This window comes from Camponotus vicinus, unplaced genomic scaffold, assembly GCF_025532165.1.
Source record: "Camponotus vicinus isolate PSW18456_S1 unplaced genomic scaffold, iyCamVici1.0 SCAF_6, whole genome shotgun sequence".
In the NCBI taxonomy this organism is placed as follows: Eukaryota; Metazoa; Arthropoda; class Insecta; order Hymenoptera; family Formicidae; genus Camponotus; species Camponotus vicinus.
Genome location: NW_028141978.1, coordinates 605,428 through 622,230, shown reverse-complemented (window position 1 = coordinate 622,230; position 16,803 = coordinate 605,428). Strand labels below are relative to the sequence as shown.

At 37.8% G+C, this 16,803-nt stretch overlaps 1 protein-coding gene across 15 annotated transcripts in view; it reads left to right on the top strand.

Annotated features, from left to right (window-relative positions):
* Positions 1 to 16,803, top strand: part of Rhogap100f (Rho GTPase activating protein at 100F) — a 68,719-nt gene that overhangs the window by 38,157 nt on the left and 13,759 nt on the right. For 4 of the 15 annotated variants that reach the window (XM_083103658.1, XM_083103657.1, XM_083103656.1 and 1 more), the window contains 18 exons: positions 4,420 to 4,533; positions 5,154 to 5,336; positions 6,072 to 6,230; positions 6,624 to 6,853; positions 7,251 to 7,509; positions 8,507 to 8,518; positions 9,888 to 10,140; positions 10,516 to 10,779; positions 11,141 to 11,299; positions 11,379 to 11,542; positions 12,166 to 12,523; positions 12,602 to 12,820; positions 13,034 to 13,422; positions 13,564 to 13,696; positions 13,768 to 13,887; positions 13,966 to 14,126; positions 14,262 to 14,454; positions 14,699 to 14,952. In XM_083103658.1, coding sequence (XP_082959784.1) covers positions 4,420 to 4,533; positions 5,154 to 5,336; positions 6,072 to 6,230; positions 6,624 to 6,853; positions 7,251 to 7,509; positions 8,507 to 8,518; positions 9,888 to 10,140; positions 10,516 to 10,779; positions 11,141 to 11,299; positions 11,379 to 11,542; positions 12,166 to 12,523; positions 12,602 to 12,820; positions 13,034 to 13,422; positions 13,564 to 13,696; positions 13,768 to 13,887; positions 13,966 to 14,126; positions 14,262 to 14,454; positions 14,699 to 14,952 — 3,624 coding nt within the window. Of the gene's footprint in view, positions 1 to 773; positions 2,321 to 2,451; positions 2,882 to 4,419; positions 4,534 to 5,153; positions 5,337 to 6,071; positions 6,231 to 6,623; positions 6,854 to 7,250; positions 7,510 to 8,506; positions 8,519 to 9,887; positions 10,141 to 10,515; positions 10,780 to 11,140; positions 11,300 to 11,378; positions 11,543 to 12,165; positions 12,524 to 12,601; positions 12,821 to 13,033; positions 13,423 to 13,563; positions 13,697 to 13,767; positions 13,888 to 13,965; positions 14,127 to 14,261; positions 14,455 to 14,694; positions 14,953 to 16,208; positions 16,273 to 16,803 lie in introns of those variants that run through there. The other 11 variants (XM_083103663.1, XM_083103661.1, XM_083103664.1 and 8 more) reach the window with 11 other exon arrangements.

Sequence of the window (16,803 nt, the reverse complement as noted above, 5' to 3'; positions counted from 1 at the left end):
GTTGGTAAAGTAATAGCGCGATGAGCGACGAGGGGGTGAGAGAAGATGGTGATCGGATAAAGTAAAAGCAGAAAGAGCAGACTCGTTGAATTAGCTCGCCGGGAGGTCATGATTTTCGAAGCGCATGTTCCAAGATCGCCGCGAGTCAGATTATCGTAATAAGCATTAACAGATTTTCCAGGAAATATTGGATTACGAGTATTTTAGCAGAGTGGAAATCAGTTTAAATTGCATAGGAGATCGTTACCTTTCGATATTTTCACTCACAGATTTTATCGCTGCCATTATCAGTGAAATTTTAGTCGCATCAATTTTCATTTTATAACCTTTGATGTTCCCGACGATGTAGAATTATTTCTCTGTAAGTGACATCGTTATTACGTAGGTTTTCCATTATTTCGAGTGAAATCAAATGAAATAACGCGATTAATATTAAATAAAATATTTCGATTAAAAAAAAAGTCCTTTTTGCGAGATATTTCCTGCATCTGACGTTTCTCCTGATTTCCGCTCTTTGCCAGATTTGTTATTATATTTCGATTACGAGACGAAAAAAATAGCACAAGATTGCCGTTCAATGGAAATGGCATTGAACATTTAACGATTGCGATCATAGCATTCAACGTCTTCTCTCATTCAGCATCGCTTCGCGTTCTCCACAAGAAGATACCCCTTCAGCTGAAAAACGACTCACATTATGTCAACGAGAGCGCGGATGATATAGACTACTTTGGAAAGTGCATTACCGGCGTTTCTCACGTTTGTCCTGCGCCCTAGGCTTATTTATCGCTCCAGGGGCGAGTCGCTAGCTTCGAGTCGCAGCTGCTGTCTGTAATGGAGTTGCGTACCGTCGTCATATGTGGAGCAAGAAGTTGGCACGATGGAGAAGTAGCCAACTCGAGAACATATGTGACGGAAGGGTGAAGAACCTCGAGAAAAAGCAAATATTATGTATATCGAGGGCACAGCGAGAAAAGCTGCGCAAAGAGGGGCGCAAAAAGGGTGAACGCACACATCGAAGATAAGAGATTGTCATTAGAGAAATATATGGATGACGCGAACATTGTGTAAGGATGTGCGATCTGCAAATTGCTATCGTTCGAGGATACGAGCAAGAACGCAACAGTAGTAAAATAAGCGTAAGAAAAGGGAGTAAGGAAGCGAGATACGCGTAAAAATGAGATGAGACATCACGATGGAAGAAACCGACGACCGAGACGACACTTTGATGCATGGAGAATGAAACGCGAAGTGCGAATCAGAAAGAAATCCACTTTTACGAATCGCAAAAATCCACTCTGCCGTGAAAAAATTCGCGAACAAGGTTGTCGTATGAGGTGAGATCGACGAAGAAATCGCGCGGCCGCCGACACTCGTAAGTGGAGTGCTACCGACTGCAATAAGAAGTAAACGAAACGTGGAAAATCCAATTGAGGGTAGCCGCGAGTGGGAAGAGATAAAAGGCGGGAATTGTCGAGGAGAAATGAGAGGAGGAAGAGAGAGCGAGGGAATACGAGAGAGAAGAAGAGAACGGAAACACGTCGCGAAAAAATTAGAAGACATGGGCAAGACGATACGAGAGGCACGAAAAGCCGCTTAAGGGAAAACGCAGGCATTTCGTGTAGTTGAGAAAAATTCGGAGAGAATGCAAAAATAAATAACAAAAAAAGGAAGAAGAAAAGATGCTTAAAAGAGAGACAGAATAGTTGACGCGCCAGCAAAAGAAAAGGAAGGGGAACGATCCTACGTACCCTCGGTCTAAACAAAAAGGCGCGAACGAGATTGCCGAAACACTCGGAAATACCTGAAGAAGGAGGAGAAGGGCAGGAATGCAAGAACGGGAATCAGGGAGCGCCATCAGGAGGATATACGATGAGAGGCAAGGGAGGAGAACGGGGAGGCATGGGGACAAGGTAGACAGCAAGGACCAAGGTAACGAGAGAAGAGGACGACGTGGAAAGGAGGAGAGGATTCGGATGAGAGACGCCACGTTTAGCGGTATGTCGCGAGGGGGTAAGAGTGCCATGGAGAGCGCGTAGAGACGGGACGCAAGAGGGAGACGAGGACAAGGGGTGGCTGTGCGAGGAGAGTACGTTGAGGGTGGTACGGGGGGTGAGGTGACGTCACGCCGGGTCGATACTCACTCATACTATTCCGCGGCGACACGGTAACCTCCCGGCGATGGCGCACGCGCGCCTTTTACCCTTCTCACCGAGACTCGTACTCGTTCCTCTGAACGCCGCTTCCCGCCATATTAGCCACCATGGGGTAGGCGAGAATGTGCGACAGGGGTGGCTCGGGGTGTTTCTTCTTCCGAAAGGTAATCCGCGCGTAATCTCTCTCTCATTCTCTCTCTCTCTCTGTCTCTCACATTCTCGTTTCTTCATCCTCCGTCACTCTATCATCATTCTTTTTCTTTGTCGCACTCATACCCTCATCGGGCATTTAGCTATGCTACGTCCTACGCGCGCCCTTTCGCACAGTTCGCCGGTCACGTGAGACCGGAAGGAGATTGGCGGCTTGCGGAAACACTCGAGAAGAGGGACAGGTCGGAGGAAAAGACCCGGCGTCGTCTTCACGGGGCTAACCGAGGACGATTCGCGCACGCATGGGACCGCCGCGACGAGGTAGCACGACACGCGCGGTGGACGGGTTCGCCCGGCAGACGGGTGAGACGGAAAGACGGAAAGAGAAGACGGACGGAATACGGGGGTGGTGGGCTGCGGGAAGGAAGGGCGGCGAGGAACTCCAGGAGCCGCCGGTGCCGGCCAGCGAAAGGGGCTGTAAATCGGCCACGGCAGCGTGGATGTCCCTGCTGTCGCTCTGCGACCGGATGTGCGGTACCGCCGCGTGGCTCGTCCCGGTCACATGCCTCCGCGGGGTGCGTGTAACACGGCTCATCTTTTGTGATCTATTCTCCCGGCCACCGGAATAATCCCGGCTAGCCGTTAACGCCTGTCGAGCGAACGGGCGATCGCTCCGAGGCTCTTTTCTTTTCTAAAGATCCTGAGTTTTATGCGGGAGAGAGAATAGTTCTTTCGTATCCTGCGTCGCGTAATCAATGCGCGCGCGCAAACATTTACGACAGCGTTTGACAGTGGTTGAAATGTGCTTGGAAAGGTGGATGAATTTGCCTCGAGCGCGTGTGCCTCGATAAGGATGTGTTTTCTCTCGATAGTCTCGATGAGACGTGAATCCGGCTGAAATCACGGTCCATAAGGATTCACGGTGCTTGTGTTATGCCAAAGTGACAGATTGATGAGTTTCCGCGAAACGCCGCGTGCTTCGTTAACGGCTTCTCATGCTTTTGAAAGGATCTTGATGAGTTTTATATCTAGAGAAACGCCGCATTTATCTCGAATAAATAAATAATATTTTACATTTCCTTTCTTGGATTAAATATTCTGCAATCTCATTCTAGCGCACGTAATCACGTTAATTAAAATTAATACGAGGTTTCCAAAAATTAAAGCCAATCGCTTTTAAAAATTTATTGCACTTGCAGATGCATAATTTTTACCGTTTATCTTTATCAGACACATCTTATCGATCGGGTTGACAAATTTAATTTCTTTATCAAGCGATTAAATAAAAAAACAGATATTTATAAAAACGAGGAAATTTATTCTTGCATTATTTTCAAAAATCAATAGAAATTTTTATAACAAGAAGAAATTTTTAAAATTTGTTTGTAAATTGCAAAAAAAACATAAAATATTGTATATATTTTAACTAAATTAATCAAATTGATTAGGAGATTTTTGCTTCAAAATTACACGTGCATATCGTGAGAATTCTAAATCACGTGCTTGTGAGAAATATTTTTCTCTTTTTATAATCTTTTTCTCTCTCTCTCCCCTTTTTTCTATCTCATACATTCTCGTACGATATCTTTAATTTATATATATAATATCAAAAAGAAAAACTTTTTTTCTTATTTATTTAAATAATTCTCCAAATTATAAAAATAGTCGCAAAATTAAACAAGTTATTTGAGTAATTCAAATCACTACTAACATTATTGTATATACTTATTATTAAATAATGTATTATCATTAATATCAGAAAAATTACACAATCTTCGAATGCATTGTGTAATCTTATTATTAGATAATGTAAGATGCCCATATTATAATTGCCAAAGTATGCGATATATGTAGTTGATTTATGGCCTATGTAGGTATGTTGCTATGTATTTATGTTTATCATTAATTTAGATCTTGACTAATTCGTTTTTTATAAATGTCGTTTAAATTATCTCGACTCTCACTGCCAATAGTGTGTGTAGCGCTTCATTTCAACAACACGAAATATTTTTCGATCGCCATTCATTCATTTTTTTTGTTATCCATTACAATAATCAGCCTAATTTGTTTCAAGATTAATCAATAACGAAAATAATGGGTCATTGTTTCGTAGGAGGGCCGGGGGGAAGTGACAGACATAAGCGCAAGTCCTGGGAGGCAGGCACCTGCCAACCAGTTGCGCCCCAAGGAACCACCCCCCATGGTCATTCAAGGAGACTTCAGGAAGGTAGGTGACACTTCATTAACTCGTTGCCGATACAATGGACAAATTTAGAGTTCGTTGCGTCGGCAAACTTCAATTGGCGGATAACGTGATGATGGATTCCGACATTCTATTGTGTAGCTCGTGAAGTTATCTCGACGATTAGTAGAAATATATTAACATGTGCTCTAGTCGTTATGCAATATGCATATAATCTGATTGTTATTATAATAACATTTAAAATTAATAAATGAAATTATTCAGTTTCCTTTTTATTAAATAAACAAAGTAGATGTGTAAAATATAATATTTTACTCCGTTATCAAGAGAGACAGAAATTATTTTTAAATAAACATTTTCTTTTAATTAAATAACATTAATATTGTACAGTTAATTGAATTTTACCAGACCAATATTTTTATATTTTTCTCTCTACTTATTATTTATATCAATTATTTCACTATTTATTTTATACTCTTTCATTTAAGATATTTGAGAGAGAATATTGCTGGTAAAAATGATGAATAATATGACAATGAATTAAAAAATATTGCTTTTGTCGTCGAGATAATTTCATCGCATTCACGCATCGATAATAAAGCTTCGCTATACATTCAGTAAAACGGAAGGATCTACCGTTGCAGGTGAGCGGGATCAGTACAGAGATCTTCAAGCAGATCGAGACTGTCGAAAACGATCATGACGCTTCGACAGCGGCGGCCCTCGAAGCTGTCGAGCGAAGAGGCGAGATGGTCGTGCGTGTCATTGAACCTCGGCAAATGGGTAGACAGGCTTCCGAGGCGGCGAAAAAATTTATTGCCATGCAGGTATGTTATCGACGGACCGTCTATTTCCGACAGATTGTGATTCATTCGCGTTGAAACGTAATATCTTGTCATAAATTACTGCACGCGCAGTGTACTTTTATTACCGTCAATGTAATGCATCTCTCTTTTTATTCTGTGTTTTTATTCTCCTGATTTTTTTATATAATTTAATTAGATAATTAATTTATTGCTATTTTTTTATATCTTATCACTTAGCGATATAAAAATGTATGGAGATTGCACATGTATTAATTTTTTTATTAAATTATATAGTTTCAGAGACACACACAAGCGAGATTCAATGTAAAGAAAATAGACTATACAAATGCAGAATTGCACAATTCAAATATTAAACTAGATATGAAAATTTAAATTAAAGTTAAACACAGATTGAAATAAATCTTTTGTTTCAATTTGTTTAATTTTTGTGAATAATTTTTTGTTATTTTTAATAATAATTAAAACAAAAAACTCCGACTAGTGTGACTATCAAATAAATCGTTGAAATAATATTAGCCGTGAATTTAACTTCCGAAACTAAACAAACAGGTATAACGGTATTTGCTTGCATTGCGATCATTTGTCACAGCACGGGGAAAATTATTTTCACGACAATGGAACAATTTTGCGCAGTGTAATTTCTACATTGTCCAAGCACGCGCAAACATTGCGAGATATTTGGAATTAAAATATATTACGAATTAAAAATATATTCGTTCGCGATCTTTGTTTCAGGATCCTAAACACCCTATCCACTTTGTCGAGATAATCAAACGACCGGGACAGACCCTCGGTCTCTACATACGCGAAGGCAATGGCGTCGACAGGAACGATGGGGTTTTTATTTCCAGGATAGCTCTGGAGACTGCCGTCTACAATAGCGGCTGTTTGAAGGTGGGAATCCTTACTTTTGCCTTGTCCTGCGAATTTTCATTTTCTGTCGTCGTGACAGTGAAAAATCGCCGCGACGAAGAGAGCGAGATAGAGCAGCGAGTCGTCCTCTCGCTTTTTTCTTTGTCAAGCGAGGACTTAATTGCCGTCGTTGTTCGAAACAAATTGGTCATTTAGGACCGGAACCTATTTCTGGCGCGCGAGATCGGTGGGTTGGGGCGTGAAAACGCGTCAAATTAAATTTATACTTTTGCACCTTGACATTTCGCGAGCCAGGAATCGATCACATCTGTCCACATTCGGGGGGAGGACGTTTATTCTCTCGTCTGTCTTACGGCAAGATTGTCTCTCGTGTCCTATTATCAGTTATTCGCCATCATGCATTCGCGCTTGCAGGTGGGCGATGAGATCTTGGCGGTGAATCTGGTCGACGTGACGCACATGAGTCTAGACGATGTCGTCATCATCATGTCGATACCGAGGCGACTAGTTTTAGCCACAAGACATGGTCCACATCAACCGGTTTCACATGTCCGCCAGACTGAACACAAGGCGCCACCCGTGGTAGTCATCAAGAGGGAATTAAACGAGGATGAGAATGACCACGTGACGAGTAATCATGTCAGGTATTGCTCTTGTGTTTGTTCGCAATTCTTTTCGAGTTTCAAAAAACAGTTGAAAATGATAAGAAAAAGATATCTCTCTTTATCTTTCTCTCTTTCAAATATGTGAATAGGCTATTTCAAGATACTATATAAATGATTTTAAATATTATTAACATCATATTTTTACCTCTCATATTTGAAAGTTTGTTAAAAATGTAAATTAATTATTAATAAAAAGTTGATATTCAATGGAGAGAACAATTATCTTTTGCCATCATATATTCCGGAATATTTCGACATTAATGATTTAAATTATCTCTATCATAAATTAAGATAATTTTTTATTTTATAAATCGCATCTCGTTACTAGCTTTGAATAGAATATTCCATGTATAAAATTCGAAATTTTTATATACAGAGATGGCAGTAGCCGTAGACGAGGCGACGGACGCGAAATGTTGCCGTCGCGATCAAGACTCGGTCTCACGGGTTTGGGATCAAGCCAGGATCTCGGATCGAGCAACGGTGATCTGTACTATAATTCACGACCGGAAGGTCACTGGTCCTATCAACCGCCACCGTCGCCGGTTATTACGCATCAGCCGAAGCCTTCGACGCAACATTTTCAATCATACGAGCGTGGTTACCCGAAAACGTTGGAAAGCTTAGCCGAGAAAGTAAGTCTTGCGGAATGTTTCAAACGCTGATACAGAAATCTTGATGCGGATCGAGATCCATCAGAACGACGGAAAATATATCGTCGAAGAAAGCAAATCATTGTTTATTTCGGTATAAGTTAAAAATGAGAGAAAGCAGAAAAGTTTTTAAGTTGTTTGTTTCAATTGTAAGAAGGTAATATAAATCTTTACGATTCAATTCTTTTACAAAAAAATTAATAATTAGAATTTTAATATATTACACAATATTAAAATTGCCGATTAAATATAAGAAGCTAATATTAATGGTTCCCTTATTAAATACTAATATTATTTTAAGATGCTGATAATAATAATTTTTTAATTGTCTAATATTTATAACGTAAAAAAATATCATTTTACGTTATTAATTTATGAATATATATAGTGCTTTATTATGTTATATTATTTATTTAAATACCATTATATTAATTTCTTCGACATTTTGTCGTTTCTGCAATCTCGATCCGATGTAGTTATATGCATAGATGTTCTAGACGATGTGGATCGAGCACCATTTCACACCTGTCTGCACCAATTCGATACTTGTTTGTCCTTCACTGTCTCCAATGAATGCTACTTTACGACCGAAAAAAAGTGGTGAACTCGTGACAATGTCTCGGGACACTTGCTGTCGCAATCTCCGAGTCTTTCGGATTATTCGAATTGAAAAGTCCGAAGAATAATCCGCAAAACAAGACTTTTCGATATTGCGCAGGAAAATTAAAATACATGATAGAATCGTGTAACTTTTCGATGGTCAAAGTGTTATATACAACGATAAGAGAAATCTTTTGAGTATTAAATATCGCATATGAAATCATTACCCATGATACCGAAAACTTCTCGCGAAAATAAAAAAAGATAAATGTCTGAATTTTTTCCGAACGACGCGGAGAATCGATCCGCTCGCGTACCGACCACGTATTTCATATGACTAATCGGTTCTATGAATGAATGCTACATTGAAATTAACCAGGATTTTACAAAGGTAAAAATAACACAAACTTTATCTTGATACCTAGACTTGTGTATGATTGCAATTTTCTGTTATGGACACGAGTATAAATACTCTCCCCTCTCTGTCTCTCTCTCTCTCTCTTTCTCTCGAATACCTGACAACAAACAAATGCGCGAGTGCACGCATTGCATTTTGAATTCCATTCATCATTGGCAAAGTTTGGTTCATTATATTAAAAAAGTCAAGATCAATACGAGAGAGAGCCTTTTTAGTTTTGAAATATGAAAAGATCGAAAAACAAATAAATGCGCGAAAGGCAATTAATTATATACCAAAAAGATTTCAACAGTTGCACGTATTTTTTATTTTATATTGTAGTATTTTCTTCAATTGTCGAAAAAATTGCAGAATAAGTTATATAACAACAGCTTATAAATTATTTATTAATTAAATTGCTTCTCTTGTCATCATAAAAATTGCACTTCCAGTAGAAGCTTGCAAAACTAAAGTTTGATAGAGATTAATGAAAAAAAAGTCCGCAGGAAAATAAATTATTCTGCAATAGGATATAATTAAGAGTTAGTAAACGGAACGAGAAATCGGGAAAAGTTTAATAGTAAACGACTAAATTTTTAATCATTCTCTGATGCACTAATGCGTTTGTTTAACGAGTTTTACCTAGAAAATAAACGCAATGCGAATTAATAGACATTTATATATGTATATATTTAAAACGTAGAAAAATCGTGAATACCTGCTGCCAGTGTTTGTGCATATGATGTGATCTCTAATTTTATATTTCCTTGCTGTAAGCTTGCTACTTGTTCTTTCGATTGTATTTTCTGTCTGTGTTTTGGATAACGTTAATCGTGATTAACGCTATCACGGTCGAATGCATGTGCGTTTATCGATTGCCATATTTTGTGCGTAATATTATTCTATAAATCTGTTAAAAACTTTAATAATTTATCAAAGAAATTATTATGAAACTTTAATTAATTATTTATAGACGTTTTAAAGAAATTTATATATATAATAAACTATGTAAAATTTTTGTGTTTTACGTATCATATCCATTGTCTGTCAGAGTATATAATATATATAAAACTATAAAATAATTATTAACAAAAAGCAATCGATATCGTGGATCGACCGTATTTCAACAAAAATTTTATCGTTGTAATCGCTATTATTTTTCGTGTAAAAATTCAACTTTTAAAGTCAAAATATATACACATATGTATCAGAAATTGTATAACATATTGACGTATTTTTTAGCGGAAGAAACGGGAATATTTATAATTCACAGCCAAAGCGATTGGCAATATTAACGAAATCTACTTTACGCGGTGTTTATGGATCGTGACTAAAATTTCTTTGTGTGATGATGCGAGTGTAGGTACACCCCTTCTACACGGGGCCCATGATGCCCTCGTCGAATGGCCGCCGTATGTCGACGGGTGGCGGAATGCAATCAGTCGGCGGCAGGTTGTCGGGTCAAACCGCGCAGTCGACCCATTATGGCTACAGCCAGCACGGAACCGGAAGGATCATGCCAAGAAGCGGTTCCGATCAGCATCTACCCCGAGTCGATTATACGAGTATCACGACGCCGGCGCGACATACCCTTCTTAGATCCAGCTTGAAATCAGGTTCGTAATGAGTTTACTTACCGCCCTTACGTGGGGCTTTCGAGACTTACGGGCGGTAAATTCCGTCAGCCGGTGTTTATGCATTTTCCACTCCCATATTTGCTCTCCAGAACTAAATTTTGGAGAATACTCTTGTAATTTATTTATCTTCGAAATGAATCTTGATATATTCTATGCAACAATGGTTTGGAAAAATATGTAATGGATAATATATTTAGAGAAATTTATTCTCCAAGTCAAATACGTTTCAGAGAGAGAGAGAGAGAGAGAGAGAAAAGTAAGATAAAAATAAAAAAAAATAATCTAATAATTTTCTCTTTGTGATGTTAGATTTATACGCTTGTTATATTCTAAGTAATTTTCTGTCATTATTAGGTACATCAGCATTACGTTACAATACGAGGTATGGTGGACAGACTGACATAACGTCCGCCGCGCAGAGACAAGGACAATTTGGCACCTTGACGAGGCGACATCGACCTTCATTGGATTATGCCTCCGACACCGAGGCTACATGCTCCAGCTCGCCGAAGTCAGCATATTACTATTATAGGCACAACATGAACAATCCACCTCAAAGTAGCGTCGTATCGCATTTAGCTACTCTTTCGAGGTCACAAATCGGTCAGAGTTCCTCAGGTGAGTCGAGATAATTTAAATTTAAATTATGCCTCTTTTTTTTCGAGATCATATCATTTAAATTCTGATTGCAATTAATAAACTCGTGTGGCTTAAATCAATTTCCTTGAATAAGCAAATATTATGTTTTTATTTTAATTAACGCGTAGTCTGATATAATGATAAATTTGCATTATTTAGATAATTTTATCAAAAATTTTGGAAATATAATTTACTGATAATATAATATTTGAAGTATTTATAGAGAACTGTCAAGTATCTCGTTGCAAACGGTTTAGGCGTTTCGTTTTAAATTCAAAGCCCCTAGTAAAACGCGATTCTCTACGGACGAGTGCCATAAATCACGAGACTTGTCATATAGGTTTAAGATCAAACTCGTTACCACGAAGCGGTCGGACGTTGCCTCAACAGCCTGGTCTCAGATCTGGTCTGAGCACAGTCGCGTCGGGTCTGATCGATCAAGAGGATAGCGACGGCGCTCTATCGGCGCCGGAATTGCCTTCCATCAGGCGTGACAGAGGTAAGCTTAAATAATAAAGGCGATAACTGAGAACACAGCTTACTTACTGTAGACTGATCGTGTCGATAAATCGCAACAGGCAGGATACCGTCCTCGCCGAGCGTATTCACGTCGGATGAGTATCGTGCCTGGCTAAGTCGCACCCCGAGTACCAGCGCCTTGTACGAGCAGATCAGGGCGACCACAAGTAGACCACCTCGTTACACGTACAGCGCCGAGAATATTCACGCAGCTGTCAATCAGGTATCACTTGTAATCATGAACTTGAGACTTCTGTAATCAATTAATTTTATTATATTAATTTTGTGGAATAGTTTAATGGTGATAAATCTTGTTTGAATTTTTATTATTATGACTTATTATTTATTATTTTTATTATTATTTCTATTTTTTCTTTCATTTATTATTATTATTTCTATTATTACGTTAATTATTAAATCAGGTAAAATTCGTTATTTTAATTGGTTCTAAATTTTTTTAAATTTATGTTATAGTGTTTCATATATTTATCAAGAAATGTTAAAGATTCATTCAATGCAGATATATATTATGATTTTGTCTATTAAAAATCTATAGTTTATATTTCTATTATTTTCTTTAGTTTATATTTATAAATTTATTTATATTTATAAACTTGTATTGACTTATTTATATTGGCTTTCGATAAAAATTTGTAATTATTTTTCAATATATATCATATTTATTTGATTGAATAAAATTTTAATGCTAAATATACACAAAATAATAAACACTTTCACAGTAAAATATGTAAATTTATATAATCTATATTCTTAAGACAAATATTAAAGATAAATTCATTTGCTTAAATCGAAAGTTTATACAGTAATCGATCTCTGATTCTGTAGGGAGAATATGGCAGTTATGGTGGGTACAGACCGCTCTCGAGCACACTTGATCGCCTGTCGACGAGATCGGCGTCAGCCCAGCAGGTCAATCTGGCAAATCTCAGAGCGTCGACGGCAATCAGCTCGACATGTCATCGCGGTACAACGAATCCAAGGCCAGCCTCGGTGGCATCGAGCGCGCGATCGTCGCTCGTGACCCAGAAACCATCGTTAACGAGCTCCGTGAGCCAGCGGGCGACATCAGTCAGGAGAATTAGAAATCTGTTGGACCTTGAGTCTACGAGGAGTATACCTACCCCAACGCCTACCAGAACTCAGGGTCAAATACTGCTAGATATTAATCCTGCAGGTGAAACTAGTTAGTCTATTCTATTCGTTTATACTATTTTATCCCTGATAAGAAATAGGAACACTGAAGGATCGTTCTCTTTCGCAGAGTTCCTCAAGTATAAGATAGAGAAGCCGCCGACCGTGGGCACTCCGAGCTCAACGAGCTCCCTTTTGAGTTCACTCGGGGAGACGACTGGTGGCGATTTTGCCAGCGGAGTCAGCGGATTATTATCGGTTCATCTCTTAGCGGGACGTGGGCTTCGAACGACTACGACCTCATCGGCTGCCACTACACCTTCCACCCCTTCCGGTCAGCCAAACTTAGGTAGATGAGACATTTTTATGTTTGCGTACAGTTTTCATTCGAGCAGTATCTTAGTATTTTACTTGCTTTATTTATATTTGTTTCACGTTAATTTCACACAATCACAAAATGCAATATAATTGCCAATTTTTAATATAAAAATTTTATATCATGGTCTTATGTGTAAATAATTTTATTTGAATAAATTTATTAATTTGCCAAAAATAATTACAGCTAGTTGCGGCTTGAGAGACTTGTACTGCGTACTGGAATGCGATAGGGTGCACAAAGCGCGAACAGTAGTGCGAACCGGCGATTTAATGTTCGACTGGGACGAGACCTTCGAGCTGGATCTCGTAGGCAATAGGCAGCTGGATCTGCTCGTTTACTCTTGGGACCCGCAGTACAGGCATAAGCTCTGTTACAAGGGATCGGTGCATTTAGCGAGTCTGCTGAAAGAATCGCCGGAGCATCAACTGGCCGTTAAAGTCGAGCCACGTGGAACAATCTACTTGAAACTGCGATACACCGACGCTCAACAAACTTTCCGTCGAAGAGGTCTACCGGTCATATCTCTAGCTACAAGAGTAGCACCTCTTTTCGGAGTTGATCTAGATACAGTGGTAAGTTTTCTGTCTTTTATAATAAATGATAAATTTTTATGTCAATTTTCAAGGTTCACTCGAAAATATATAAGTTTTTAAATAATGCTTTCAAACTATTTAAATCGTAAAAAAGATGTATATATTTTTTTAAATAATTAGGTAAGTCGAGAAACTAAGACTGGCGGAGTTCCCGGTGGAGTTTCCACGGCTTTGGCGATGGGAGTCCCGAACGTTCCGATTATCGTGTGGCGTTGCGTCGAGGAAGTGGAGAGAAGAGGGCTCGACATCATCGGTAAGTATTAAATAATTTCGAGAATGTTGCGACTAGAATTATCACTTCATCGTTCTTATTTCATGCAATAGGTTTGTATAGACTCTGCGGTTCGGCGACCAAGAAGAGAATACTTAGAGAAGCTTTCGAAAGGAATGCACGGTCTGTAAATCTGTCGCCTGACAACGTGCCGGATATCAATGTCATCACAGGTAATGTGTGCATTAAACATCTAAAATTGTTTCGGGAATAAACGAGACGCTAATCCTGTAAACGCGACGTATTTTCAGGCGTTCTGAAGGATTATTTACGAGAACTTCCGGAACCTCTCTTCACGAAGTGCCTCTACCAAATGATGGTCGATGCACTGGCCGTCTGTTTGCCGGACGACCCGCAGGGCAACGCTAAGCTTATGTTCAGTATACTAGATTGTTTGCCTAAGGTCAATAGGGTACGTATTTATGCGTGGTTTACTTTTAAATATGCATTGATTACAACAGAGAAGATAGATATAACGAGGTTTTTATCTGTCGAGATTATCAGTTTCTCTAATAATCTAATTATGCGTATTATTGATTGGCAATAGTGCACATTGATTTACTTGCTGGATCATTTGGCGATGGTGGTATCGCAATGCAATAAAATGTCACCAGCAAGTCTTGCCGTTTGTTTCGGCCCAGTATTGATGTTACATTCGGATGAAAATGGACCTCCGCTGGATTTCCAACAACCGATAGCCGTGCTTAAGTATTTACTGGAGATTTGGCCAGTCAAGTCAGGTAATGTACTTGTTTTTAATGTATCTCCATAAAAAAAAATTTGCTTTTTCACAAATTTAAATTAATTATTTTAATTGCATTTCATGCAATTTAACTAAGTTTGAATTTTGACTTAAAATGCTGCGTAACAACGTGAGAAAAATTTAATTAACGCTTTTATAAGCGCTACGTATACGCAGCGACGTGCATTAAAAAGAAAACATGAGCTAAAAGCCGAGTAATCAGTAGCTAATTTCACAGACAGTTCGGAAGACTTCTTCAGTCGGTTCAACACTTCCTCGAGTTATGCCAGCAGTCGAGCGCAGCAGCAGTCAGCAACATCTGCAACAGGCGCAGCAATTGGTGCAACAACAGCTACAGGCGCAACTACAGGGAACATTGGGACGCACAGGGCTGCCTTGGCAGCAGCCACCCTCACTTCATCATCAACCCCAAACTACGGCAGCCGCAGTCCTCGGGCCCTCCATTCGTCCTCCACCACCGGTCAAACCTCGTCAGGTGAGTCCGTCATTTTTCGTGCATCTCTGGCACGATTTGAGTTCAATTTATTATTAAGAGAATATTAACCCTAAACAGTATGAATAAACGCTGATCTTTTTGATTATTTTATTGTAAATTACAATTATTATTATTATTATATATATTATATATCTTAATTTTTTTATAAAAACTTGAATAAATTTATGTAAAGGAAATGCAGATTCTTTTCGAATCAAAAAGTTAAAGAATATATGGCAAATAAATATTTATTATCATTAAATATAATATATCGCGAGTCAGAGAGACAGTGAAAGACAGAATGTGAATCAACCTCCAACATTTTTACGTAAGTAATATATTTTACGCTGTTTAGGGTTAAAAACATTAATTTTTCTAGTTTCCGTGAATTTATATATTTGCATAAATTTCCCCTCAAGCAATTCGAAATGTTGAAACTAGAAAAATTGATCGAGAATATGTCTGTCAGATATTCTAAATATATACTCGGTTTCCTTTCTCGCTTTTCTTCGTGTGCTATGCATTGAAATGTTGTGAACAGCATGGTAGGCAAAGTACCGATTCTATTTCTTCTTTGTTCGCTTCGCAGACAACCTCAATCGCGCGATGCGCTTATGAAATCGAATCTATGCTATTTAGTCATCATTCATTCGCCCTGCTTATACATCAAATGTTTTCATTCATGATAAGATTTCAATCAGAAAATTTTTATTTATAATAAACTCGCAAGCATTTTGGTATAGTGTTTTAAAAAGCATGTAATTTTAAGAAGATTGTGTTTTCAATCAATTATTCAACTTAGAGATAATTTTAAAGATTATTCAAATTATTTAAAAATATATATATACATTATTAATTAAATAACAATTTTTATAAATTTTTCACTATAAAGAAAATAGTAATTTATTTTTGAAAAAACTATTCCTGGTCGAAAAAGATTAATTTCTGTGCTCTGAAAACCACTACTAGCCGAAATGATTTATACGATGCTATTCGTTATCATTACCATTAATCATCACATCTCGCGGTTTAAGTTTCACAGATTTATCATGTACATCATACATTTTACATGTATCATTTACGTGAAGTGCCTTCGTGCATGTTTCAATGTCATTTTTGTATCTCTTTCATATTCATCTACAATATTAGGTCAATATGATTTCTATTTTGTGTATATAGTTTCGACGTCATTCCTATTATAATAACAATTTACGTTGTCTTCTTTATCTTTTTTCGTTTGGGCACGTATTCTTCAGAGCAAGCGCAAATTGCCGGCTCTACCAAACCGCTGACAGCACAGAGACGCCGCTTCTTGCACAGGTATTATTGTTATTATCGTTTTCATTATCATGTACATCCGCTACTTTAGTTCGTTGTCACATGCATGGCCCGATTCAGATATCAGAGAAACGTATATCATTCATGTAACTCATTCTACTTTCATACGCCATCACGTTTTATACAATCTAAATGTTACCGACATATACCGAATATTGTAAATACTTGTTTATATTAATGTAGCACATATTTCTACGTATGTTGACGATATTAGCATTCACTTCCACGACTCTCTGGTATCCGCGAAATTATGCAGAATCGACTTGAAAATATCAATTTTGCACAAATATTAAGGATCTTTTAAAAATACATATCAAATTTGATGACAATAAATTGAACAATACATTAATTAAAAATTCAGATTTTATGCATTATTGAGTTTAAGAATGGAAACTCTATCTCTCCGTAATATATCAGAGAATATCTACAGCGACTCTTGAAATTGATCAAGTGTTTCAAAAAATTTTTTAAAAATATTATATGTATAGTATCATTTTATATATTATAATGTTA